General features: G+C 47.2%; 1 protein-coding gene and 1 long non-coding RNA gene across 4 annotated transcripts in view; one reads left to right on the top strand and one right to left on the bottom strand.

The window, feature by feature from the left end:
* Positions 1–21,172, top strand: part of IQCA1 (IQ motif containing with AAA domain 1) — a 102,304-nt gene extending 81,132 nt beyond the window's left edge. Inside the window, exons 15-19 of one of the 3 annotated variants that reach the window (XM_048309442.1) lie at positions 2,066–2,265; positions 10,786–10,872; positions 13,154–13,331; positions 16,044–16,282; positions 20,455–21,172. In XM_048309442.1, the coding sequence (XP_048165399.1) occupies positions 2,066–2,265; positions 10,786–10,872; positions 13,154–13,331; positions 16,044–16,282; positions 20,455–20,556 (806 nt within the window). In that variant the 3' untranslated portion in view covers positions 20,557–21,172. The remainder of the gene's footprint in view (positions 1–2,065; positions 2,266–10,785; positions 10,873–13,153; positions 13,332–16,043; positions 16,283–20,454) is intronic. The other 2 variants (XM_048309441.1, XM_048309443.1) reach the window with 2 other exon arrangements.
* Positions 1–26,731, bottom strand: part of LOC125328561 — a 66,917-nt gene extending 40,186 nt beyond the window's left edge. The window contains exon 1 of the long non-coding RNA XR_007204775.1: positions 26,278–26,731. This is a non-coding gene — a long non-coding RNA (uncharacterized LOC125328561). The remainder of the gene's footprint in view (positions 1–26,277) is intronic.
* Positions 26,732–27,580: the final 849 nt, after the last annotated feature.

Below are 27,580 nucleotides of genomic sequence, written 5' to 3'. Positions count from 1 at the left end.
TCCAAAGGCCAGTGCTCAGGTTATTCTCTCTTCAACCTGTGATGCCTTAGGTTTTAACTTTTCTATTTTTCAAATCCTGCACTGCCTGGTGTGTAACTCTGAAGTTCCTTGTAGCCTGTTCACTTCTGCTCTCTCATGCCAGGCAGACATAACAAAGCCTCTCCAGGCCTGCTCTCCAAGGACACCCAGACTGTCCTAGGCCCAAAAGTATAAACCAAAAGCTTCTAAAGGGGGGGCAAGCTTGGGGAAATGACATCATTAACTGAAGCTTTAATTGGAGAATTAACCCTGATATGCAAATGAACCAAACTTACAAAAGTGTGAAGAACTTGTGACCTGTCGTCTATCTTGGGGTCCCTCTCGGCAGTAGCCTCTGGCCCCCAGGATGTACCTCTGAAGGCCCTTCAAATAAATACCTCTTTTATTCCCTTATTCTTGTCTAGCCTCTGTTTTTAGGTGGCCTCTTCAGGCATCACCTGGATGGGGCTCTTCCCACCTGGAACACCCTCAGCTGGTTTGGGGTGAGCCCTCAAGGGCTGACTGAAGGTCTGACTGCAATCAGCTGAGAGGGGTCAGCAGTTATCCCTGTCTGCACAATGTATTTCACATATCCCAAAACTCCTCCAAAGCTGTGTTTTAACACCATCTAATCTAGGGAAATCAAGCCCTGAGACACCCTGTAATCAAGAGAACCCAAAAATTCTAGGGAGAGGAGACCCTGGACTAGTTAAACAAACAAAAGGTATTTGCAAGAGCAGTTTGAAAAATGCCTTTGAGTAACAATAGATATTACATGAGCCAAAAAAAAGGGCACAGGAATGGTTTCACCTTTGGGGTGATACGTTATGGATGACATTTCACTTAATTGGTCTCCAAACTAGTTCATCATGAGATAATTGTGTATCATAGAAGTGGAGGTTTTTCTCAAAATAGCCACCTGATGGCAAGGAAAGCCCCAGCTTAAATGGCATTAAGAAAATTATAAGCAGCTGAAAGGAGAAAGAACAGTAGAAGCTATACTTCATCCTTAACACAGAGGAGTCTGCTGCTCCCCTCCCAATAAATCTTTGTGGAATAGTAATGGATTGGTATGGAATGACCAAATATTAATAAAGCCTGGGTGGCTGACAACTTCCTACACCCTGCACCGTGCTGGAATAATGGCATTCGTCTCTGTGCTCGGTTCACTGTCATTTATTTGGGATGTTAAACCATCAGGACACAGATAACCACCCTGATTGGATTTGTTCTAAATGCCAGCAGTCCCCATTAACCCAGAGGGCTTCTCCAGGCTAAGGCAAAGGCTCCCTCTGCAGCCCATCACGTTTGGGGCCAGTTTCCCCCTCACAATCTGATGGACACCAGTCTGAGAGACCTCCAGATGCAGTGGATGCTCACACAGATTTTCAAATACGTGTAAGCACCACCACTATTGACACAGGACATCTTCAGGCGTCCAAGCAAAGTGAGCTTGGACTCCCAGTGGGCACAGATAAAGCATCTGACATTTCCTGCTACTTCCACCTCTGGAGATTCACCCATCCCCAGTTCATGTGGTGACAGCTGCAGGGAAGACAAGTTCCATCCTCATCAACCACCTAAATCTGTCTGTGCTTGTGTTTTCCCAATGCTAGGCTTTCCCAGGTGATGGATCATATTTGTCACAGCCCAGGATGAATTCACCTGGAGCAGCCACGGAAACAGAGCTGGAAATGCTGAGCAGTGATTGCTGCAGGCACACAAGGGAAGCGCAGCAACCCTGGCACTTGCATTTGCTCTGGTCTCCCAATCATTTTTTTAGCTCACATCAGTTTAAAGCTGAAGTTTTCCCATCAGAAAGTACAAATAAGAGTGGATGAGCCTTGCTCCAAACAGGGATGTTAAATCTGCTGCGCTCACAGCTCTGGTTATACAGAACTGAGCTCAAGAGCACTCATGCCATAGCAAGGAAAGAATTAATTCACGTTATCAATTATTTATGGTGAATAAAAAAGGAGGAATCATTCCATTACCTTTATGGCAGATTTAAATGAAAGCAATAATAGTGCCTTATGACTTTTTACAGGTTCCCAAACCGTCCATGAGAATGCTCCTTTGGTGAAATCCCTGCTGCTGGCGGGACCCGCTGGTGTTGGAAAGAAAATGTTGGTCCATGCCATCTGCACAGAAACAGGAGCCAACCTCTTCAACCTCACACCCTCCAACATTGTTGGGAAATATCCAGGCAGGGATGGCCTGCTGATGATGCTTCACATGATCCTCAAGGTATGGTGTGTCTTGGGGAATTCTCTTACAAAGGCGGCCCGGTTCTTTTGTGGGACAACCAGGGAATTGTAGTTTCTCCGTAACAAGGAACATCCACACCTTGGACAAAGCTGTTCAACCCAACTGAAATTCCTTCCCTGCCTTCAAGCATTCAAAACATCAGGAGGAATTTCTTCATGGAAAGGGCTGTCAGCCTTTGGAAGGAGCTGCCCAGGGAGTGGTGGAGTCCCCATCATGGCTGGAGGTGTCCAGGAACAACTGGACATGGCACTCAGTGCTCTGCTCTGGTTGAAAGGTGGTGATAAGCCGAAGGTTGGACTTGATCTTAGAGGTCTTTTCCAACCAAAATGGTTCTGTGACTCTGTGAAACCACTTGTTGACAGCCAGTGTGTGCAGCTCTGCAGAGGATTTAATGCCCCTGGAGAAATCATTGGAAGCAACCATATTTTTCACATTAGGATTTATGGGAGCTTTGTGTTACCTTGAATATGAAAAGCAGCACAGATAAAGAAAATTCTGTTCTCTGTTTATGTGCACATCAGCCAGGAATGCTTGCCATGCAGCATTTAATCAAATACTAGGCTGGGGGTGGTCAGAAATTTCCTCTCTGGGACTGCTGCTAGACAAGAGCTCTCTCCCCCATATTGCTCTCTGTTTACCTATCAGCAAGCTCTTCAAAAGGAGGAATCCAGGTTCAGGATTACAGGAACAGAAATGTATGAGAAGTCTGGAAATGAAAGCAGGCATATGAACTGTGAAGGACATAGCCCAAAGCCTCCGCCTTCTCAAAAAAAAAAAAAAAAAAAAAAAAAAAAAAAAAAAAAAAAAAAAATTAATTTAAAAAGACACTATCCTGGCAGGATTTCTTCCACATTCTAAGTCCTCAGCATTTCTGCTCTGGATGGGAGCTGGTAAACATTTCCAGACCAAAAAATAGTAGGAAAAAGCCAAACAGTAATAGTTTTCCAATGCCAGTGGTCTACTAGAATTGGCTTTGCTAGAGATTTATCAGCTGTAGTTTATGGAATCCAGTCTTACCGAAGGTTTTGGGACAGGTGCCTCCATGCCCAGAAAAGCCACGTTTCACAGTCTAGAGCAAAGCCAAGGGAAGGGTGACAGCTCTGTGATCACACACACCTTTGATGCTGTGGCACTGACACTGGGCCTAGCACTCCCTGACACAATTTAGAGCCATTATCCTGAGCTAGCAGTCCCTCTCCTCTGCATATTTCACCTTTCTCCACTTCATTTCTCTGCCCTCATCGGTGGGCAGAGCTCAGGTCTGGCTGCAGGCACAGCACACGCCATCCTTGCCCTCACAGAGTCCCTGCTAGAGCACAAGGACTTTGAGCATAGGAGAAATGAGGGAAGACTTTTTACTCCTGGACAAGGTTCCAGCTGAAGATAGCAAGGGGTTTTTTTTACATACTCGAAAATAATATGTACAATAAGAGGAGGAGCATGCATAAAATGTGTATTTATACACATGATAAGTAAGTATACACACACACCGTGTGTATATATATGTGTGCCTACAGGTACATACAAACCCTTACTTTTCCCCACATGACTTAAAAACAAATGGAAACACTCTCCAAACCCTTCCTCAAAATCATGGGGAGCAGTCCAAGATTATTTCTCTACTTAAGCTCTTGCAAAAGACAGTGACATTTCAGTGAACCTCTGTGAGTTACAGGGATGGAGTCGCTCACAATCCCATGGAATCGGGGCTGTCCAGGCACTTGCTTATCAAAAGGTGACTCATTCCAACTGCAACAGCAGCACTGCTTCAAATTGTGCTGCTTTAACAGCAGAGCCAATGGCAGAGCACAGAGTTTTTCTTTCCTGGATGTTCAATCCTTCCCTGTGAGAGTGGGCAGGCCCTGGCACAGGTTGCCCAGAGAAGCTGTGGCTGCCCCTGGATCCCTGGCAGTGTCCAAGGCCAGGTTGGATGGGGCTTGGAGCACCCTGGGATAGTGGGAGGTGTCCCTGCCCATGGCAGGGGATGGAACTGGATGGGCTTTAAGGTCCCTTCCCAGCCAAACCAGTCTATGACCCCATGACACAACCCTAGCACCATTCAAACCCACTGTGTTCAATTTTCATTCCCAGTTCCTTTCCCAGAGGTTGTTTCACCTCTCCCGCCACGTTCTGTCCCCGTGGCTGAGTCACCAATACATCCCCATCTGCTGAGGATTTCAGCTCAGACCCTGCAGGTTCTCAGAGCCAGGCTGGAAGCAATCCTGCACCCAACACAGGCTCTCACCTGTGCAGTTACAATCCACCTCTTTTATTCCTGACAATGACACATGTACCTCATATTTCCCCTCTCTCTGCTCCTCAAGTCCATGCAGCACTAACTCAGCCAAATACTGGCCTGTATCAGCAAGAATATAGCAAACACTTTAAAATAATTAATTATTCCCTGTTATTGGGCATTTATGAGACCACAGCTGGACCCTGTGTCCAGTGTTGGCCTGCCCTGTTAGACACAGGCCTTGACAAGCAGGTCCAGAGGAGAGCCACAAAGATAAGGGGGGTGTGAGACACATCTGGACAGATCCAGTTGTTTCAGGCTAAAACAAAGCTGGAGTGAGAGGGAGTTTAACTGCTGTCTTCAGGGGCTTCATGGGATAATACAGAGAAGAGAGTCAGACTCTGCCCAGAGGTGCACAGCGATGGGACAAAAAGAGATGGGCACAAGTAGCAGCAAGGAAAATAGTTTAAGTATTAAGGAAAAAGTTCTACAAGGAATCAAAGGACAAGGAATCTCCTATATCCTGATTTGCAGGATTTTTCTGTTACCCAAGCTGAAGAAAGCACAGGGGCAACACACATTCAAAACAAATTCCTTGACAAGAGAAAGCCAAACAGTGGGAAAAATCTGGGGGTTTTTTGGATTATTGTAAGACTACACTGGACAGTGGCACATGTGGCAGACAAACCATGGAAGTCACATGGAAGCTGGGATCTTGCAGCTGACATTTCGTAATTAATATTCCCAGCTCTCAAGTCTTGTCTGACCCACCACAGTACCCCTCGTTAGAGGGCCCTGTGTGCAGAGATCACTGCAAATTCCCCCCATCTCCATAATCAGACACTTCTGGGCAGTTTTTTTTGGAAACAGCAACTGTTGTCAAATGAGCTTTGTACTCCAGCTTCCCAGAAGTGCCTTTGTGGAGAATTAGTCAAGCAAAATACAGACCTTCCACTCCAAGCTGTGAGTGAATGACAGGAAACATGACAGTTCTTTCCCTCTTATCTTAGGATCCACACAACCACTGTTAAACACCAGGATTTAGTAAATAAGGATTAATGGTGCTCCGTGATAAAGGTGAAGTCACCTCACACTTTTGATTACCTATCCTATGTGCAAACAAAAGGGTTTCTGTAATGAAAGGAAACTCTGGAGAGCATAAAATGACCGTTCGGAAACTTCCCTTCCATGACTGAGTGTTGGCTGCTGGCAGTTGTTCCGTGGGAGACGCCCTAAACAAGTGAATAGGATTGGGGAAAAAATGAAACTTTAATTTGTTTCAGATGCAAAAGCCATATTCTTTTTTCCCCCCCTGCCCTCCCTTTTTTCAGGGAGGAGACTTGCAGGAGACACAGCAGCCCTGATCCCAGAGAGGCTGGAGTGTTAGTCCAGGCAGGCATTTTAATGTCACACGGAGGAAATGACTTCTCATACCAGAGCAGGGAAACACCAACATTTCAATCTGCCTATTCAGAGGAGATGTAAGGGGGATTGATATTGAATAGGAAAACTATTGAAAGAGGCTGCAAACACCAAGCCTGAGCACTTGTGTTCTCCGTAAAGCCATGGCAAATCCTGCCAGGTCAGCTCTGCTTCGGAGCAAAAGGGGAGAATCTGTCTCCAATAGAGAAGCACTTCCCAGAAATCCCCCCCAAAACAAAACTCACCCTTTCAAGCATGAACCAGAACATGCTGGAATATTTCAATTAAGCCCCATTTCCCAGCCTGGGCTACCAGCTTGTGCCAAGCAGTCGTTTGGCTCTCCTATGTCCCCGCAAAACACCACCGAGGCACAACAGTTCACAGAAAAGACGCGAGGAAGGGCAGCGAAGGATGCACGGAAACAAAATCAGATCCAGAAAGGATCGAGGAGAGAGGGGAGAATGCACAACTCAATGACACAAAAATGCAGGTAGTTCATGAGGTTTAACTGCAGGGCAATAAAAACGACAAGCAAAACGAGGCAGCCGGGGGGTTAATCACTACCAGAGGGACGCGGCCCCTCTCAGGGGCTTCATCCCCTCTGCCAGGGCCACAGCAGCACACAGAGAGCACATTGTGCCCAAAGCCACACGTGGGGGAAACCTTATTAGTGCAACACTGACCAGGCTGAAAAAGGTTGGGAGAGAGGTGGCCAGGAGGCAACACCAGCAGGGAAGTTGTGTGCGTGTGCTGTGCAGGAGTTTTGCAGCGCAGCGAGCTCCAGAAATATTTCAACACCATCAGTGCTGGGGGACTCTTATCAGGCTCTTTGGGTCTGCTCTTGAGCAAGTCAGAGCTGACTGTACAAGCGTTACACCAAAAAAAAAAGGGATGTGATGGAGTTTATTTAAGATTAAATGATACAACCCCAGCATTTAGAGGCAACAGAATTTTGAATTCTGTCGTTAATTTATTTTTTTTCCCACTGCTTCAATGTTCATTTGTTCATGACCACTGCTATATGGTCCCTTCAGGCAGGCTGAAGAGCCAGGTACAGCTTGTCCTGGTACACTGGCAGAATTCTTTGTGTGTTTAGCATTTCCATGCCACACCAGACTCTTCCACTACAGCTAAAATTTTGGAACAGTACAGTGAGTCTTTCTTCCAACATCCAAAATAATTCTTTTCTCGGTGCAGCGCGGTCAGCTGGAATCCTTAGAACCTTGAAGTGTTAAATTTATCACCAGTGCTCAAATCTGCAGTTATTTCTGTGAGAAAGCAGCTTTAACTTGTGTTATCCTAATGTTAAAAATTAAATTTATCCTGTTCCAAGTCATTTGCTGCCTCACAAACCAGAATACAGTGGCATCATCACTGGAGCCCTGGAATATTTACCTGGTGATGCTCCCACTGATAAGGTCTAATCACAGGTTTCAGTGCAGCATTTCGGGGTGTATAAACTACAGAGCCCTGAGCAGTTTTCAGCAATAGCTTGAGCTTCCAGAAAATCTTGGGCCTTTTAATAAAAAATTCCATCAAATCATTTAAGTTTGAAGGAGCCTTGTGCACATGCACTGGGCAAGAATCAAATTTCTGCATTTTCAAGTGTAACAATTTAACTGTTAAGCTCTGGCTCTCAGGTTTGAAAAGTTGAACCCAGGGCTCTCAAAAGTGCTGTTTGATCTTTGATGACTGCTGAGAACGGGATGAGAGAGGGGTTTTTATTTTTTCCATAATGATTTTTCTGAAGAGCAAATCTCAGTGTGGTATTAGAAGGGTTAAGGGGCCATCTGCTGGCAGCTCCAACAAATTGTGGGATTGCAGCAAAGCTAATAAAATTTCAATTACAAATTAATTATGTACAGTGCATTTAATTATCCATGGATTCAAACTGTCCGTGGATAATTCAAATGGAGCCCTTGCACGGGGGGATATACAGTCTGCTACAGATCTGCCAACCATTTAAATTAGATGCCAATGGATTCTGGGTGTCTGAGCTGGATTTACAAGAAGAAACAGCCAGGCCCAAACAGAGTGTGTTGAATTAGGTTGTATTAATGTCTGTTAACACCCGAAAAATCATGGAATGATGGAACAGTTTGGGTTGTAAGGGACCTTAAAGCTCATCCAGTTTCCCCCCTGCCATGGGCAGGGACACCTTCCACTATCCCAGGTTGGTCCAAACACCATCCAGCCTGGCCTTAAACACTTCCCAGGATGGAACATCCACAGCTTTTCTGGGCAACAAATACATGCAGGCCATTTTCTACATTCAGCTCTTTGCCTCAAAACAGAAAACACAGAATTCTCTCTCGAAGCGCCAAAATTGAGGTTATTCATTATATTTCCACTTAGCACGGAAATAAAGGGGGCAAAGAAGATGGAAGGTGTCACAACAGCGAGCAGTTCTTCTGTAAAAGTTAAAATGAAGGTATAACCCAATTTCAGACTTCAGGCTGCATTTGAGGGGTGCTGCTCATGCCAGAAAACATCTCCAAGCCAAACAAGGAATATCTGCACCTCCCAGCCTGTGGTGACCCCACCGAAAGGGCAACAAGGACACAAGCAGAGTCCAACCTTTGCCAATGGCTTTTGTAGCCTCTGTCACCTTCCCCCCACCCTTATTTCCCTCTCACACCCCACTGCAGCATCAGGCACTGAACAGGTTTTTTAGAGATGTACAAATGCAAGTGCAAATCTGTAGGACTGGCCTGCATTTCCCACAGGTGTCCCAGCCCTTGGCCAGCAGGATATCCAGCAGAAATTCCCAGAGTGTCAGGCTGCTGCACAACTCAAGGAAAGCCACAAGTCACCGTCTCAAATGTCCCTTGTGCTCTGCAGGTGCAGGGGGATGTGTGGAGGTTTCGGAATGTGCGAAACGTACCTCTGGAAATGGATAGATAGGGGATAGATGGGACAGCACCCAGCCTTGAAAGGCAGGGATTGTTGCTGTACAGTTTTCATCTGTCACTGCATTCCAGCTTGTGCTCCACACTCCTGGAATCAGTGGTACCCCTCAAGCTGTACATGCAGGAAAAGATCCCCGTAACTGCCGAGCCCACACAGCAGTTCCTGCAAGATTTTGGTATTATCTCTTCTGATGTGTTGTTTTCATTTTTTTAAATCTTCACTATTAACACTGAATATTTGAGTTCCTGCCTTCCAACAAAGAAGAAGCTCAGGAAGGATGTGGACCTGTTGGAGTGAGTCCAGAGGAGGCTACCAAGTTGATTAGAGGGATGGACCACCTCTCCTACAAGGAAAGGCTGAGAGAATTGGGCTTGTTTGGCCTAGAAAAGAGAAGGCTTTGGGGTGACCTTAAAGCCCCTTCCGGTGCCTGAAAGAGCTGCAAGAAAGATGCAGAGAGACTCTTTATAAGGGCCCAGAGGGACAGGACACAGGGAATGGCTTCCCACTGCCAGAGGGCAGGGCTGGATGGGATATTGGGAAGGAATTGTTCCCTGGGAGGGTGGGCAGGCCCTGGCACAGGGTGCCCAGAGCAGCTGGGGCTGCCCCTGGATCCCTGGCAGTGTCCAAGGCCAGGTTGGACACTGGGGCTTGGAGCAGCCTGGGACAGTGGAAGGTGTCCCTGCCCACGGCAGGGGGTAGAATGGGATGGGCTTTAAGGTCCCTCCCAACCCAAACCATTCCATGATTCTACAATCCAGCTGTTCTGGATTTGGAGGTATCACTTGACATATTCCAGGACTGACCAGCTGCCATCAACAAAAGTGTCACATGCTCAAGGTGGCACTGCTCCCACTTCAGCCCACCACCAGCACAGCAAACAAAATGAACAGCCCTCATTTCCTGTCCCCTTCCCCATCCCTCCTCTACAGCCACGCTCCCTCTTTGAAACACAGCCACAAAAATCAACTGCGGTGCTGCGAGCAATGATGCTCACAACTTCATTCTTCCTGCCTGGCTGTCAATCAGACAGGAGCTTGTGATGTACACAGCCCATGGATTTTGTAAGCTGCCTTCCTGAAAGCAGCAGTTTCAACTAGGGGGAATTAAAGGGGGGAAAAAAAAAGGCAGGATAGAAGGATGCTGTGCCTCTCTCTCTCTCTCTCTCTGTCTCGTTACCGCTGACTCCTCGAGCCATCACTTTTGTTGCTGAGCAAACTCTGAGAGCCACTGGAAAGTGATTAAAATTTGGCAGCAGAATGTCTAAACCTCTGGAATGGCTCAACCTCTGGCGTTTCTATAGCAATGGGGAAGAGTGCAGGATGTGGAAAAAGCCTGTAGCATTGCTGCCATCCTGCTGTGAACCAGAGGTATCGTGCCTCCGACTTTGGAGCAGGAAAACCCATTTTTGGACTCACTCCCCCACTCCCTTCAAATTTAATTCTTGGGCTCACTGCAAATTCAATGCTGAGGTTTCAACCAGAAGACTGACAAACTATTTTGCTTAAAGATAGTGCCCTCCCCTCTCATGCAACAGCCATGTCCTGCCTGTCTCCCCATCCAGAAAACCAGGGTGGGATCCCAGCCTCAACCTAAAGCTGCCCTTGGACTATAATTTTCCACTGAATACCAAATCCGGGCTTCCTTTTGCAGGAACGCAGCTGAATCTGTGCTGAGGAATTAAAGCTAAGCAGACAAAATGCTCCAGTCTGGGATGGGCTCTTAATGCTCAATTCTGAACTGGAAAGAGTTGGATTTGCCAAGGCTGCTGAGCAGTGCCATCCATGAGTGCTGAACATTCCTGAGCATAAAAAATAAGCCAGGCTAATTGAGCTGCTGAAATCTGGATTCAAAAGCACAGTGCCAGGCTCCCAGGTATGAAACTGCAGCTGTTTTAATCAACTCCTGGCCTTTTCTCCCCCGTTTTCTCACAGGTGGGCAAGGAATTGCAGCCTTCGGTCGTGTGGATTGGAGGCACAGAGAGATTATATTCCAAAGGGACACCAAAGGGAGAGGAAGAGGTGAGTTCTTCATTTCAGTGCAGGTAATTCCTCCTGTTGCATGACATCCCACACAAAGGAACAAGTGTATTCCTCAGCTGAGCTCATACCACTATGACCAGACCTGCCAAAGCTTGCTTGATAATAGCTTGTCTCACTAACATTTCTTTTTTTTTAGCTTTTAAGAGAGTCTTGTGACTTCTTAAGAGCCCCCAAGAGGTCACATTTCTCTCTCCCACCTATCCTTGCTTTATTTAAAAATAGTCCAGTCACTGCTCATCAGTGCACTGGAAAGTAAAAGGGAATAATGGAGAATTTCAAAATATGAGGCAAGAAGCTCCGAGTTGAGATGAGCTTAAATTGTTCAGCTCTATTAATTTGTGAAATTGGATGGAGCCAAAGTGAACAATAAAGTAACAAGGATAAATTTCCACTGCAAAAACAAAGAGCCTGTGTTAAATAGTTACAATTACAGATTATTTTCTTTGGGTTCCCAGGAGTCCTAATGCCACTGCTTCCATTCTTCCCTCTTCTGTGGAGCTTCTCCACTGGAAAAAAAAATTTTTAAAACACTGCCCAACAGTCACAGCAACAAAACCACAGCAGAGGGCAATTCACCCCAATTCCTGCTCCCTGCAACATATTTTGCTTTTAGAGCTTTATTCTTAGGTTGTCTGTGGGATGGTCACAAGCCTGCATTTTGGAAAGGCAACATGAGGCAACCCAACCTTGGATGGGGCTGTTCCTTCTGCAAGGGCTGCATGAGGAGATGGGTGTGCAGTGATCAATGCCCTCAGTGGTCCCCACAGCGAGGGGGAACCTCTCTCTTGGGCTCAAATCTTGGCAGGAAGTGCAGATGGGGATTAAAATTAAGATTAGGGACCAAAAATGGCCTGGATTACTCATGATCCTACTCTGTTTAGCCATCAGTGGGGATGGATTTCTTGTCCTGCCCACTTCGGAATCCAAGGTATCACCTCTGCCCCTTTTACTCATCCCAAGACCTGCAGGCATTTAACAGAAGGTCTCTTCCCTGGGTGGGAGTCTATTGGCTCCAGGTTTGGAATCCCACACATCCCAAGTTGTTCACAGGACATGCAGCATTTGGAGGGGACAGCATGAAACTGGAGGGACAGACAGAGGTCAGTGGCAGTCTGAGGAACCTTCCTTAGGAGTGCTGGAATTCTGGAGAGTCGTGGAGTGGTTTGGGCTGGAAGGGACCTTAAAAGTCACCTTGTTCCAACCCCATGGCCAGGGACAGCTTCCACTAGACCAGGCTGCTCCAAGATGAGCTTAAGCTCAGCCTTGAGAAGCCAAAGCTTCTGAATCTCACCCCAGGATGACATTCCTGCCACCAGGACAGAGGGATACTTCACCCAGGAGCAAAACTATGAGCTGGCAGTGTCACCCCTGCCAGCAGCAGGCCCATGCCCAGCCCTGGGGCTAAGACACCCTCAACTCATTATCTTGATGAAGTAATTGGCACACCTGGAAAAACGCACAGCATGACTATGAGAAGAAAAGGAATGATCCACCAGATATATAGTGTTAAGACAAGCATATTTAGGGGGAAAAAATGCTACTCTACCCCTCAAAACTTATGGGAAAGCTTATTGATTAACAGTAGTGACAGCACAGCAATCTGATTAGGCTTCTCCAGCCAATATTCATTTGAACATTATCAAACATAACTCTCCAATAACAGGTTTTGCTCAATACTCATCTGTTCTGTAAGTAGTTAAATATGTGTTACAAAGTCAAGTAGTAAATTATTGCAAAGACATGAACCCTGAGCTCCCAAAACCTTTGTTCTCAGAACCTCAGCAAGTTAGAAACCACAGCAAAAAACAGGAAGTGTATTTTTCACACTTAGAAGTCAGAAAATCGTAATCTCCAAGAGCTGGGAGGATTCCAAACGAGGTTACAATCTTCTACCTGCTGAGGTTCATCAGGTTTGCAGGTCCCTGCAGTATTTCTCCTTGAGCTGGAAATAAGGATTTCCTTCTTTAAGTGAGTTGTTTCCTTCCATCTTTGAATAACTTGAGCAGCAAACTCAATAGTGAAAGGCACCGGCACAAACCCACAAAAACAGAAGCAGAAATCAAGTGTTTAACCCGATTTTGAGGAGGCAGAATCTTCCTCCTTGTGCTGGTATCTCCTCTGCTCATACCACATACAAGCAGGCCACTAAAAACCCTCCCAAAATCCTGTTGCAGGCAGCAGGTACAGCTCCAGCTCATTAACTCAGAGCTGTCAGCATCGTTAACAACTCTTTTCCTCCTCGCATTTCCACGTGCTGCAGATGAACGCCAAACGCCTGGCAAGGATGCTGCCCCCGTTCCTGAGGGCTCTGAAACCCAAGGACAGGGTGCTGCTCGTGGGGACCACTGCCAGGCCCTTCGATGCCAACCTGGGACCTTTCTGCAAAGTCTTCCAGAAAATCATTCTCGTTCCTAAGCCCGACTACCTGACAAGATGTGGCAAGTATTTCACGTAGTCCCCGTGGTTATTCCTACTGTTTAAAGTCCATGTTTATTGTCTAGTTACCCTCAGAACTGACCTTCAACTCAAGTCATGCCCCTGGTGCACCTCAAGTCCTGAAAATTTAGGTTAAATCAATACAGGCTATCCCAAAGATCAAATAATAGAAGTGGAAGTTGGGAGAAGAGTTTAAAATACTCTTCAGCAGCGATTCCCGTTTTTCCATGAGTTTAGTGTGCACCGAGCTCCGACTGAGCTGGTTTTCCCCTCCGTCTGAAGCACAAGATCCTACTTCAGCACACATTTTCTATTTGAAGCTTTTATTTTTTTTTTTTTTTTTTAAACACAGTGATTCTGAATTTCTGGTTCCAGCTTGCAATTCTGAATTTCCAGTCTCCAAACTCTAAACAACACAACTTCCAGGCCTCTCCAAAACCAAACCATGTCTGGAGGACTAAATGTTCTCACTGCCAAATTCCACATTTTGCGCTTACAGATTGCGAGAGAAATTGTAGAGGCAGCCAAGAATTTGCACGTCTGGTCTGTCAAATGTTTACAGTGATAGACAGCTCCCAAATTCTGAAAAAAGACCATGGAATATTCCATGTACTGAGACTCAAAGCTTGTAAGGAAATCAGTGGCTTTTTCTTCTAGCCATGTAAATTGGTCTAATAAGACAAACTTCCAATGTGTTGCGATTTTAAGCACCCTGAAGTCTGCAACAAACAGCAAGAAAAGAAAACACATTTAGCTCAGGGACCTTGCCACACAGGTTCTCTTTGCTCTGTCCACACTGTCACCTTGTTACAAAACTCTTACAAACACACTGTGCAGTCCAGTTCCATCCTGCATCCCTCAGAGGCAGCCAAGGCACCGAGGTGATGCACATTTGGGCGAGCCCAAGACAGATTTTGGCTGCCTAGCACGTTGTAAATCTCTCCCACGTTCTGTAACTTTCCTGGTGTGGATGGGAAATGGTCACCAAGCAAGGGAACATGTGTTTCATGTTAGGTTACAGCTCTGATAAATTGCTGAGAGATAAGGGGACGTGAGTAAAACCTAGAGAAAGGAGGTGATAGCAGCTGAATTTAGCTGTGCTCACTTCTGGGGGTTGAACTGCCACATTCTGGGAGTCTCACCACTAACTTGGAGTCCAAAAAAAAAGGGCCAGCTCAAGGGATTTCAACTGCACACTTAAGAACACCCCAAAAAGTTAACTCATGGCATTTTAAAGCAGATTAAACTTGTAGCTTTAATTCTTTGACGTTGCCCCCATTTGAGACAGTGCCTGGCTTGTTCTTCAGCTTCAACCTTCCCTGAAGTTCTAAGGAAACAGGATCTTCACCTCCCAATCCTGTCAATTTTCAGTGCCTGACACCCCATTTGAGAAAGAAACAAACTTGTTTTGACAGAAAAATAATGACATAACAAATTCTTGCAAGCCACAGTGCACAACTACCTGTCTGCTGCAGCCCTCCCTCTGGTTACAGACCAGAGTATTCCAATCTGGGCTCAGTGGGAACAGTAAATATACAATGGAAATCATTAAACTGGAAGATTCACAATCCCATACTGACTTCTTGCCATTAATCACCCAGCGAGGCAGTGCCTTGTGTTACACACCTGCACCAGGAGCTGCAGCACACAATATATTACTGTGCTTGCTCTTGTGTGCATCAATTCCTCTTTTATGAACTGGTGATTCAGCCAATATTTATTGAGCACAAGTGCAATTCAAGTGGGAGACCACAATTTGCTCGAGTGAGAAATGCAGTGCAGAGCTGTCAATAGTTACGGGCTCGAGCCCGCAGTATCGACGTCGCAACCCAAGGAAGAACGAGGCAGCTTTGCCAGCAGCATCAGCCTCTCCCCAACATCTTCATGCCAAATCTGAGCATTCAAGCACACCAGACTCAAATATGTCTCATTCAAGAAACTTTTTAACCTCTTATCCCTAATCCTTCTATTTCTTTTCCAAATATTTCTATATAATGCCTTAAAGCCAAGCCTGAGGAGACAGGATCAAAGTTTTCCTAAATTTCTCTGAAACAGCTCCTTATTTAACATAAACCAAAAGATTGGTATTATTCCTATTTTTTTTGAAAGCAAAATCTCAGCCACTTCACAACCCCAAAGAAAACAATCACGTCACAGAGGTTCACAGCTAAAAGATACAACCAGATTTACTTTTCAAGTAACAAGCAAAACCCCAATCCAGAAAATTTGCACCTTGCAACACGTTCCTGCATGGCTGAAAGCCTTTGGGACGTGGAGTCCTCACAGCAGCCCTGAGTTCAGCAGGAATAAGCTGTGGTGAGGGTCACAGAAATAAAAACAGGCTGTTGGTAAAGGTACTTAACTCTGCACATCCAAATGGGAACGCTGGACACGTTCTGTGTACACACACAGAGTTTCTTTCCTTTTTCACACACATGTCCACCCCACTTAATGTGCCCTTAATGACTTGCTGAAAAGTGCTGACTGGTAGCCAAAAAATGATCAGTAAGAGTTTAAAACCACATGCGCCTATTTAGGCCCCTATGCTGCAAATCTGAAGATAAAAGAAAGCAAACCAAAAAAAATCTGAATCTTGGCTTTCCTGATCAACAGTCCTTATTTTCTTGTTCCAGTTTCAAAATTAATAATAATAATAATAAGGTATCTTTCCTGCTTTCCTTGAACTCCTGTCTTTGCCATGTCCTGATGCTCAGCACTGTGGAAGCACTACATCCTGCAGAGCGGCGGGGCCCTCACCAAGCTGGTGAACATGAACTGCCTGGCCCACGTGTCAGATGGCTTCACCCAGGGACACATCGTGGACACAGTGCAGACTGTCCTGAACGAGCTGAGGCTGCTGCAGATGCCCAGGAAGCCACTGAGGACTGCTGAGTTTGTCACTTCTCTGGCCAGACACGACCCGGTGTACAAAGAGGAGGAAGAAACATTCCAGGTGACTTCCAGAGCTCTGTTGCCTGTCTTTTATTATCCCTCCTGCCCTGTCCAGCCACACTTGATGTAGGAACCTGCTCACTGTGCTGGTGGGTTGGCACCTCACTATTTGAATGATGATTTAGGGCTCAACAGCACCAAAACCCATCTCTCCCATCTGGGGATGTGCCAAGCCAGTCGTTATTTTGGCGACACGGCTGGCAGAGTGCTTTGGTGAACCAGCTGCTGGCACCCAGCTCACATGGGCAGAGTGGCCTCCACGTGCACGGATAAAACACACACGGGCCATTAATTCCATGCATTTGTTCTTTTCCTTCCAGAGCTGTTCAGCAAGCCTGGATATGTCACCTTGAGAAGGCAAAAAACCTGGGCATTCAATGTCCACACAGGGATCAAGATCTGAGACCTTCTCTTAAATCATTTCAAACAAGAATTTCCCTTAAAATTTTCATTTCAGGCTTTAAAATAAATGAGCTTCTGCCTCAAGCTCCATCGCTCTTCTATCCCTGCCCTCGGGGCTATAAAATCCTGAGGGCAAAACTGAGAGCATTTGAGGGGTATTTCATTCACTCAGTGTGCCCAGAGCAGCTGTGGCTGCCCCTGGATCCCTGGAAGTGTCCAAGGATGGAGTTTGGAGCAGCCTGGGATACAGGAAGGTGTCCCTGCCCATGGCAGGGGGTGGAATGGGATGAGCTTTAAGGTCCCTTCCAACCCAAACCAGACTGTGGTTCTGTGATTCTACGTGTGCCTCAAATATCCATGGATCACCTTCAAGCCTAATAAATGCTACAAAATCCTTGGCCACAGGGCAGAGCGCCCTGCTGTGCCCCAAGGAGCTGCAGGCAGCCCACACCAGGGGCTCCAAATGAGTTAAGACCTCTGTACTGCTCCAGGAGACCCCAAAAGAGTTTTCTACTGCTTATGAACCCTCCACTTTTCCTGGCTGAAAGGTTTCCTTGTCGTCCTGCTCCTTGAATCCCCCAGCACCTCCCATCACAGACAGGATGCAGATTCTCACAGCTTCCTCCGAGGCTTCTTCCACTGCTGACCTAATGATAGTGCATATTTCTCCCAGCCCTGCTGAGTACTTCCCAATTTCCATTTAGAGCCATTTGGCTCGCTCAACACAGGCAGCATTTGTGATATTTGGCAAATTACTCTTTCCCCCCACCATGCTTCCTCACTAAACCAATATCTCTCCTCAGGGAAAGGCTAATGGTTCAGTGTTAGAGCAAAGGAAAAAAAAAATACTCCATCATTCCCAGCTCCAAGTAGTAATCCATTTGTACCCTGCAACATGAGAGCAAGTATTTAGTCCGAGTTTAACTTGAAAATATTATCCCAGTCACTCTAAACATGCCTGTTTTGTACAGCACCAAGTGCCTGAGCAGCGCTTCATCTGGAACACGGCTCAAATGATCCCATCCTCAGCATCCCACGGCAGTCATCTCTCCTTGCATTAATTACAGCCCTTAAGAAAGTATTTCCTTTTATCTGTTGGAATTTTGTTTCCCTTAAATGTCATGGAGCCTTGCTGCAGCACCTGTAATACGGCACAGGGGAAGAGGATTGTCAAAACGGCCTCGTGCATTAATTAACTCCAGTAATCCCCACCTCTCCTCACACAGAAGCCCCTCTTCCCAAGCTTCTAATCATTGCCATTTCTGGGCCTTTCCCCTTGCTTTGCTTTGTCCCTTGTGGAAGTGGGGCAGCTAGAACACTGCACTCAAAGTGAAGATTAGCCCTGTGATGAATCTTTGATTTTTCTTCCCTGAAAGCATGAATCTCCCAGTCTGACATTTATATTCTGCCAGTGTTCCAAAATGAATATAAATAATGCAAAATTTGTGACAATGTGATTTCTCCATTCCATTCACTCAAATTTCTGCCCCAATTACACATCCACATTTTTTGAAATTATAAATTAGTGCACCAGGGTGGTTGGTACAAATCCTTACACAGAAAGGATTTCTAGAGAGGCAAAGCCAGCTAACCACACCACTTCTGCCTGGTAGTGACTGGACCAAAATCATGGAATGGTTTCGCTTGGAAAGGACCTTAAATCTCATCTTGTTCCACCCCATTCTATGGGCAGAGACACCTTCCACTAGCCCAGGTTGCTCCAAGCCCCATCCAAGCTGGACACTTCCAGGGATGGGACAGCTACAGAAATACATAGGAAAACCCATTCCAAAGCCTATGGGCATCATTCCTCCAAAAACCAAACATTTTAACTCTGATCAGTCACTGCTGCCAGTAACTCACACCCCCAGTTCAGATGCTGGTGATAAAGGGACTTTTATTTTAGGCATGTCTGAGGAGCTGACTTCACTCATCTCATGGAACAGTTACACCAGTTAAAGAGGCAAAAAGTTACTGTTGTGCGCTGAAATATTTGCACAAAGAACTGGGAAAAGAACAAGAGAACACATCCCAAGTCTCTTGGCTTCTCCTGCCAAATGCTTCGGAGTCCTTTGCCAGTGACCCAGAGCTGAGAGGAAGATGATCAGCCCACCAAACAGCTCTTTCGACCCCACCAAGCTCCCAGAAAGCTCTGGGCAAGATTTTCCTACTCTCTCCACCTCCCACTTAAGGTCTGGAGGGTGTTACACCCAGGACACAAAACTGGAGGGGAAATAAAATCGCTGTGGCCTCGTGGAGTCTCACCCAGGGCCAGACACATCACCGGGTTCTCGTGGCTTCCCACAGCTGCTGCTGGGGAAAGGCAATTCCTGCTGGAGCCCAAACCCACCATCACCACCTCGCCCCTCTCATCCCACTCATGGGAAGGGCCACAAACAGCAACACACCCTGACCCAGCTCTGCTGTTCTCCCAAAACCAGGAATAGTTTGGTCTGGGACTAAGGCAGCAAAATTCAGCTGCACTCAGAGCCCAGGGTTCCTCCCCACCACCACCACCCATGTCCTGCCTAGATGTGGGCACACAGGAGGCTGGAGGATGTTTTTATCAGTGAGGACAGGGTTTTTGGAGGAGAGGTGCTCAGCTAATTTGGGTAATTAGAGCAGAATTGCAGTGTCCAGCAGCCAGATGGATGCTTGACCCCTGTCAACCACCTGCTGAGAATATTTATCTGCAGGGTGCCTGTCATCATCAGCCCTTCCCAGACCCCAGAAAGAGCTCTTGAAAAGCTGACACCAAGCAGGAGCATCTGGCACCAGGAGAGGAACATGTTGAGTTTTTCTTCCCTATACCCTTCCCATCCCTCTTCTCCCAACTTCTCTTCCTCTAACACACACTGGGCAACTGGACAAGGCAATTTCCTAGAAGATGCCTGACCAGGCTCAAGCTGGAGGCAGCATTTGGGATGGATCAGATGGAAAAGCCTTTGCAGGATGCCACACTGGGAGGGAGGCTGAAGATGACACGGGCAGAGGAGGCAGAGCTGTGGTGTTAAATAGCAGCCAGTGGTCAAGAAGGAAGGCATTTTATCAACCACAGGCAATGCCTGGTGGCATTTTAATCTCTGGTTTAGGCAGGACTTTGTTGAGAAAGGTTCTTGTACATACAGAGAAGGAGTGATTCCTAGCCAGTGCTGACTTTAAAGCCTTCCCTTCTCCTTCACTTCACATTATTCTCACACAGCCTAGAGCTGCCTCCCTGACACCACAGCCCAGGAGCTGGGCGAGTCTGCAGAGCAACTCCACCAAAATCATTTACAAGTCACAGGCCTGTGAACAGGCATCTGAAAGCAATAAACAGGTTCTTAATGTTCAGGGTTTGTTTTGCTTCCTGAGCCCCCTCATTGAAATCAAAACTGTCTGGATCGATTTGCAGAGGCACGAGAAGGGGATGATTTGTCTGCTGCCAAGTCTGGAGCAGAGGGAGCTCTGACAAGAGCTATATTCTCTGGAAATAGGGTTGATCATGGAATTTAACATTTCCATAACTATAGCAACACAAATGGCCCAGCTAAGTATTGCTGTTAATGAGACTCAGCTCGATCAATTGCTGCACTTCTTGGTGTAATAATGTTCTCAAGAGATCTGAGGGTTTCATTTTGGCTTCTGCACCAGCCAGCTTGGGTTTTAAGAGGTTTGGGTTTTTTAAGGAATGCTCCATTATAGCAGTAAAATGTTTAAGTGGTCTGTCTTGCCTTTTTAAATGTTTTTTTAAATTTTATTAAAGCATACAAATGCTTTTTGATTCTCCAGGCCTGGTATGCCAAGACCCCTTTGGGGAAAGCGTGGAGCGCAGCACTGGCAGCAAAGGAAGCAGAAAAAGAAAAAGGAAAGAAAGGAAAAGGGAAAAAGTAACTTCCTCAAGGATTTTTCACCTGGCCATAGCAGTCACGGCTCTACTTCACTGCAAAGGCATGGCAGATTAATGCTCCTCAAGTTATAGGTATTCCAGGGAAGAGATTTCCTCTCTGAATGGATTTTTACAAGTTAAAAAAAAAAAAAACCCCATCAGATGAGATGTAACATGTAGCTCTCAGAGGATAAAGAGTTAATGACCACTGACTTGCTCAAGCATTATTTATTCCAGGAGATTTTAGGGGGCAGAAGGGTTCATTACTCAGGCCTGTAACATGCCATCAACTTTTAGGCCATACTCATTTATTTCGGCAAGTAACTCTCCTTAAAAATTGATGTCACTTTCATGCCTTTCATTACTTTAATATCCTATATGCTTTATAAAACTAACTGCTTTATGTATCTGTGGGTCTAAAGCGTTACAGTCCTCAATAAAACGATTACAGCCATAAAGACTGCTTTTTAATTGGGATGGGTCAAGAGGCACTTTGTGCAATCCACCACAAGCTGAATATTTACCCAGCTGCACGAGGAACAGCACTTGCACCTTTTGAGGCCTTAGCATGAACACATTCATATCTGTGGGTGTCAGCAGAGAAAAGCAAAGCAGCCAGGTGCTAATTTGGGCAGATGAACACCAAAATCTGGTTTTAATCTATTTTGCCATAGAAAATAATAACTAATTAACCTATTTGCACAAATAGCAAATCATTTGTTGCTTAATGCACTTTGCTCACGAATCAGCAATTTTGAGGGCAAAGTATTTACAAGGAGTGCTCAGAATACCCTAAAGCTTTGGGACATCCTACAGGACACTGATGGAGCCAGCACCACCTTCATGTAAGGCACAGGATCCCATTCACCATGGTCTTCTATAAATAAGAGCCACAAACACCCGCTCTTCCTTCTGATCACAGAATTCCTGTGTGGCCTTGCCAACAGGTAACTGGAAATACCTGGAAACACAAGGCCCACCATCCCCAGGGAGCTGAGGGACCACTCTGTGTCTCTATCAACACGCTGGGAGGTACACGTTGGGCAGCACTGCTGTAGGAAGCCCTGCTGGGAAGGGGACAGTATTGAGCCCCTCCTGCTCCTAAGAGGAACCCAAATGGAAAAAGACACTCCTGAGAAGAGGAATGCCTGAGAAAAAAGGTCTGGGAGGATTCCTGCACATAACTAACTGCACAGAAAATTATTCAACCAGTCGTATCGTTGTGCACAGTGGAGAGAACTGGATGGATCTGGTTAATAATCTGAATTTTCTCCCTCTGGGCTTATTGCAGCACACAGGACAGAGCTACCCCAGTTTGGGATTTTTGTGGTCCTTTCTGGGTGTATTTTGCTGTCTGGTACAAGGCTCCTCATGGTTTCACCCTTCCAACCTCGAGGCTGCACCTCCAGCCCTGCCAAGGAGAGCCAAGCAGTAAGAGAGGAAATTGTTGTTTCATCTCCCCTGTGCGACCCCTCAGGACATTTCTGAGGGACACCAGTCCTTCCCCCAGCTCTCCCAGCAGTAATCCAGCTGCTGGAATCTCAACATGACCCACACAAGAGACCCCAGGAGCTGCCAGCCCCTGGGTTCAATCCATTGCAACAGTGCAGCTACAAACGTTGGCTTTCCTTCCCTTATTCTTTGGAGCAGGCTGCTGGCTCCCCAAATTTGGCAGCACACCCCAGTTTTATCAAACAAGGTGCTCTTAACTTCATTCCTGGGGAGAAAAGGCAGGCTCTCCACAGAGGTGACAGGGTTTGTGTTTAAAACCCCTCATCTCTGCTCTCATCCGCAGGGAAACTAATTTGGATAATTCTGCCCTCAATCTTGCCGACAGTGGAACCCTCCTCTCCACAACAGGTTTGACAGCACAGCGTGATGTGATGAAAGGACCACATTTCGGGAGGATGTAAGCAAGCCCATTAACTCATATTTCAGCAGCTTCAGTGCAATCTCAATAGCAAAGTAAAAGCAGCTGACTGGCAACATCCATCTCCAGGGCACAACGCCGACCCCGTGCAGGGAGGATGCAGAACCTTTCACCAGGGGGAAAACTTGCAGGTTTTCCCCACTATCCACCAGTTCATGGGGGAAAAAAACACTGGGGAATTTTTCCTTTAGGTGTAGCTTGCACTGGTGGCTGCTCGCATTTCTTTCTTTCTGTGGGGATTTAGAAGCCACAGCCAGTTTAACTACAAACAGCTCTGTGGGTGCAGGAGGTGACAAAGAGGTGGTGAAGCGTTCAAGGCAGGTTGGACAGGGCTTGGAACAGGCTGGGACAGTGGAAGGTGTCCCTGCCCATGGCAGGGGTGGAATGGGATGACCTTTAAGGTCCTTCCAACCCAAACCATCCCATAAAGCAGAAAAGCTCTGCCCTGTGTGGCTGCCAAGCCCTTGCTCTCCTCAGGAGAGGCTCCTCATGGGGAGGGAAGAACGAGGAGCAATTTTAATGCTGTTTGTAATTATTATTACAGAGAGTGCAGCTACTTGAAAAATGAATGAAGCAGTTGTATCAAGCAGAGCCAACACATGGAGTAATCTCAGTGTCTGAATTACTCAATGAAGTGGCCCTGGCTGGATCTCCAACACCCTTCCCACTGGCTCTCAGAGGAACCCCTCTAGGGACGCTCCTCCAACATCTCCGCCCAGAGATCTTTCACGGAAAGAGATAAAAAGGTTGTGGCTTTGCTAAGCCCGGCACAACTGCACTCTGCTCTCCAGCCACAGCGTTCCCACAATCTGATGGAGGGGGAAAATCCTGCCTCCTCCACCCAGCCAAAGGTGAGCTCTGAGGGACAGCAAAGAGGGAGGCCAGGCTGCTTTGCCTCCTGGTGTGGAGGTGGGAGCAATCCAGCAGCAGCAAAGTTGAGAGAAGAAGCTGTCATGCTCATTTATATATGTAAGTGATCCAGAGAATTATCAGCTAAATTATTTAAATGTCCCATTACTATTAAATTACTGGGCATTCATTGTAAGAACAGTCATAATACAGTAACTAATTCGGTATTAATGTGAATGTCAGCGTTTCATTGCAGTTATTTTGTACTTCATCATCAGATAATTTACCAATAAATTAATTGGCTTAATTGCTTCCTGCAAACCCAGGAGAAATACATATGACATGACTTTTACAAAAGTCTTCATGCTCACTCCCCCATCCTCCACTTTTAGCCACACCAAGCAGGAACCCCTCTTTGGAACACCTGGGAGAGGGAGCAGAAGAAATAAAGCCCTGGCATTTCCCTCCCGGGGGATTTTAACGTGCTTTAAATACAACCCACGCATGGAGCAGGACAGGACACAGGGAATGGCTTCCCACTGCCCAAGGGCAGGGTTAGATGGGATAGTGGGAAGGAATTGTTCCCTGGGAGGGTGGGCAGGCCCTGGCACAGGGTGCCCAGAGCAGCTGGGGCTGCCCCTGGATCCCTGAAGTGCCCAAGGCCAGGTTCGACATTGGGGCTTGGAGCAGCCTGGGACAGTGGGAGGTGTCCCTGCCCATGGCAGGGGGTGGAAATAGATGAGCATGAGCTGTTCAACCTCCTCACCTGTACCCCCCGAGATGGGATTCCTGGGACTGCCCCTGCCTGCCTGAGAGCTCCAGCACCGGGGTTTTCAGCAGCAGCACTAAAACTCTCTGGCAACCACAGTGAGAACTCCCACCCTCTTTTCCCCCAGAGCTTAGGAAAAGTTTTCTGCTGTTTTCTTCTCCAAGAGATGGGGGGGAAAACTCCATCGAGAGCACAGTGGGGAAGGACAGCCCTTTCCTCCTGTTTCTTGCTTTAGATGTTTTTAAATAACTGAGCAGGGCTCTTCTGCAGGGCGCTGGGAACAGACTGCAGCAGGCTCAGTGCTCCTGCACCACCAGGGAGGGATCACAGCCACAGCAAAACGCTAAATCTTTCTCGATGCTGATTCTCCCTGCCCCTGTGCAGTCTGCAGCACGCCAGGCTGGCACAGGGAGCAGCTCCAGGTGGGAACAACCCAAGGGAATACATCACACCCTCACCGAGACGAGTCCCAACCACACAGCACCTGCGGCAGCCCGTTAGTGAAGTTGCCATCAGAATTAAAAAACAAGCCGACGTTTCTCAGCAAAACCCCCCAAATCCGGTAACACAAAGTGAAGCTGACTGTTCTATTAACTCCCATCCTGCATCAGCAATTTTCTAAAGTGTGGAAACATTATAATTGACTTTTCTGCTAGTAGCAAAATGTCATTTTTCCTTAATACTCCCCAAGTCAGTAACGCATTTCAAAAGCCTCTGATGCCACTACCACAACAGGACTTACAAATTAGCACATTTTTAGCTTTTCATTAAACACAATACCAAAAAAAAAAAAAAAAAAAAAAAAGGGAAAAAAAAAAAGGAAAAGTCTTCTCGTATTAGGGTTTCTCTCCTCATTATTGAAAGTACTGCGACTTTGGAACTTCTCGCAGCAAATTATAATGCACTCAGCCTGGGGCCATTGTAAATCAGGGCTTCAAAAAAGGTGTCATGTAGTCGGGCCCTCTTCAAGCACTGAAAATATCGGAGTCTATTTGAAAACGCCTTCTGTAGTCTCTCACTAGCCTTGCAAATCAGCGCAGCACTGGGTAGAGCTGCCTTTTATTTTTTTTTTTTTTTTTTTTGCCTCGTGGCATCAAGCCATTTCTATTCCGACCAGAAAAAGAGGATTATTTCGTGCTGGGATTTCAAATAAAAAAAAATTTTTAAAAAATACCCTACACCTAAGATAACAAGCTACATAAAATCCCCAAATCGTTTGGGGCTCTTGTTAGGGCTTGGGCAGTGCCCGTGGGGATGTTCCCCACAAGGAGACGGGACTTTCTCCGTCCCTCCTGGGATGTCCCCAGCCAGTGATGGCTTTCAAGGACCACCACCAAACCTTGGTACAACCAAAGGCATGGTGCCCACATGGCTCTGGATAATTCCCAAGCTCCACGACAAAAGGACACTGTGGAAGTGGAGCCAGTCTTTTGCTGAGCAAACCAGCACCAGCCCCTTTTCGGCTGGCACTGCCTCCTGCAAAAAGCACCGAACGAGCCTCGGCTGTTACAGCTCCTGGCTGGAATTCCTGGGGTTTTTTGGCACAGCAGGGATGTGCCAGCATGGAGCAGGGAGAGGGTCACATCCCACCCCAAACCCCCCAAACCCGGCGCCACCTTGGGGCAGGGCACTGCCAGGCTCTGCTCCCACCTGCCCACCCAGCCTTAAAGCCAAAGGCTGGAAATGCCAACTCCGCACCCTTCCCAACTTTCCTAATTCTCTAGAAAACAACTTATCCCATCCCTAAACTCCTCTGCACGTCTCCGAACAAAACCACGCAGTTTCCTACAGGTTGGGTTCTCACCTCCTGACAAGTTTTGATGCTTCAAGTTGCTCAATTTAGCAAGAAAACCATCATTAACCACGCCACGAAATGCGCGCAGAAGCAAAGGGGGAGAGAAGCCCAGAATAAGGCTGTTCCCTTCCCGGGAGGGCAGCTCCAAACCAGCATTTCCTAACGCCCTTTTCCAGCTTCTTTGCTTTAGGATTTACCCTGCTTCAGTTTTCCCACCGGGAAAAGGCAGCCAGGATTAATGCAAACACGGGAATGGGTGAAGGGACCCACGGCACAGGCAAGGGCACAAAACAAGCAACAGCAACCAAGGAACTGGACCCAGGAGAGCCTGGAGAAGAGAGCCAGGTCCCAGCAACATGGAAAAACAAACTCAAGGAACTCACCTTCTTATCCCTGAAAGGCCACAGCTTCTGCATGGATATAGCCGGTGTGTGCTTAGCAGCAATGAAAAGGGTTCCCAGGGCTGCTTCGGCCACCAGAAGCCACCTCAATCCTTCAGCCGGCTACTAAAAAGCATGGAATTCTAGGTCCAAGGCTTTTATCCGCCCAGTGGATCACATGCAAATGGGAAACCCCAACTCCTCGGCTGATGGGACAAGGACAGGCATTCCCACCTCAGGCACACCATTGTTTGTCCCAGCCGCTGGGACTGTGCTGTAGCAAGGAGAAGCCACCGTGCCTTCCCACCAATGGATGGGGGGGTTTTGGCTTTCTGAGTAAAAACAACTCAAGATCGAGCTCTGGGAATCAAAAAAATAGAGAGAGAGGGGAAAAAGTGAATGGGGTGAAATGAGGGGGAAAAAATGCCAAGAAAGACTATTTGGAGAGCGAAGAAAATCATCAGCCTGGACAGGGCGTGGTGGGCTCTAATCCCCAGTGAAAGCTGGAGCAGAAATTAAGGCCTGGGTGCAATCCTGTCCTCTCTTAGGAATAATTGGGGCAGTGAATAGGCAGGGAGATCAGCAGGAGATGGGAATCACGCAAACGAGCCATTAGCACCGCTTAGCACGAAGTTTGGGAAGTTACACCCATAATTACTCTAATTACTCCCACGGCTCCATCCCAAATGCCACCACTCAGCTCCCAAAAAGCCTCTCAGGGAGGGAGGGGGTGCTGGGCAGGGACACACTCTAAAATCCACCATGCCCGCCTGAGATTTGGGGGTTTGGTGTAGTTTCCAAGCCCGATGGAAGCCTGTGCTGGTGTGGTGGTAGCCCCCACACCACCCCCGTGGGGAGCAGCCCCTTCCCCTCCCATCAGGGTGGGTTGGAGGGTCACTGGTGTGGTCACACATGGTCCCAAAACTTGCCCAATCCTCACAGGCTCTTTTCTGACCCACCCAGAACCCTAAAGCAGGGTCCTGCCCTGAGCCACCGTTCCATTTTCTATTTACAAACCCATCCCTGCTCCCACAAATCTCTCCGTCTCCTGGGATGTCCCTGGCCTGCTGGTGACAGCGCATTTCACCGATGTCAGCAAAGCCAGGGACATCCCAAAGTCCTGGCGCCCCTTCACTCCTCCACATCCCGAGTGGGGCTCGGCTCGGGGAGGGCAGGGGGTGGCAGTGGGGGCAATGTGCTGACAGGGCCCTGCCGTGACGGATGATCCCAGAACCGGCTGCTCTTCCCACCCCACAGCAACCTGTAATTTGCAGCCCCTACCCCACAGGTGATGGGAAGAGGGGGC

The sequence above is a fragment of the Corvus hawaiiensis genome, chromosome 7 (assembly GCF_020740725.1).
Source record: "Corvus hawaiiensis isolate bCorHaw1 chromosome 7, bCorHaw1.pri.cur, whole genome shotgun sequence".
In the NCBI taxonomy this organism is placed as follows: domain Eukaryota; kingdom Metazoa; phylum Chordata; class Aves; order Passeriformes; family Corvidae; genus Corvus; species Corvus hawaiiensis.
This window is presented reverse-complemented; position numbering and strand designations above follow the sequence as displayed.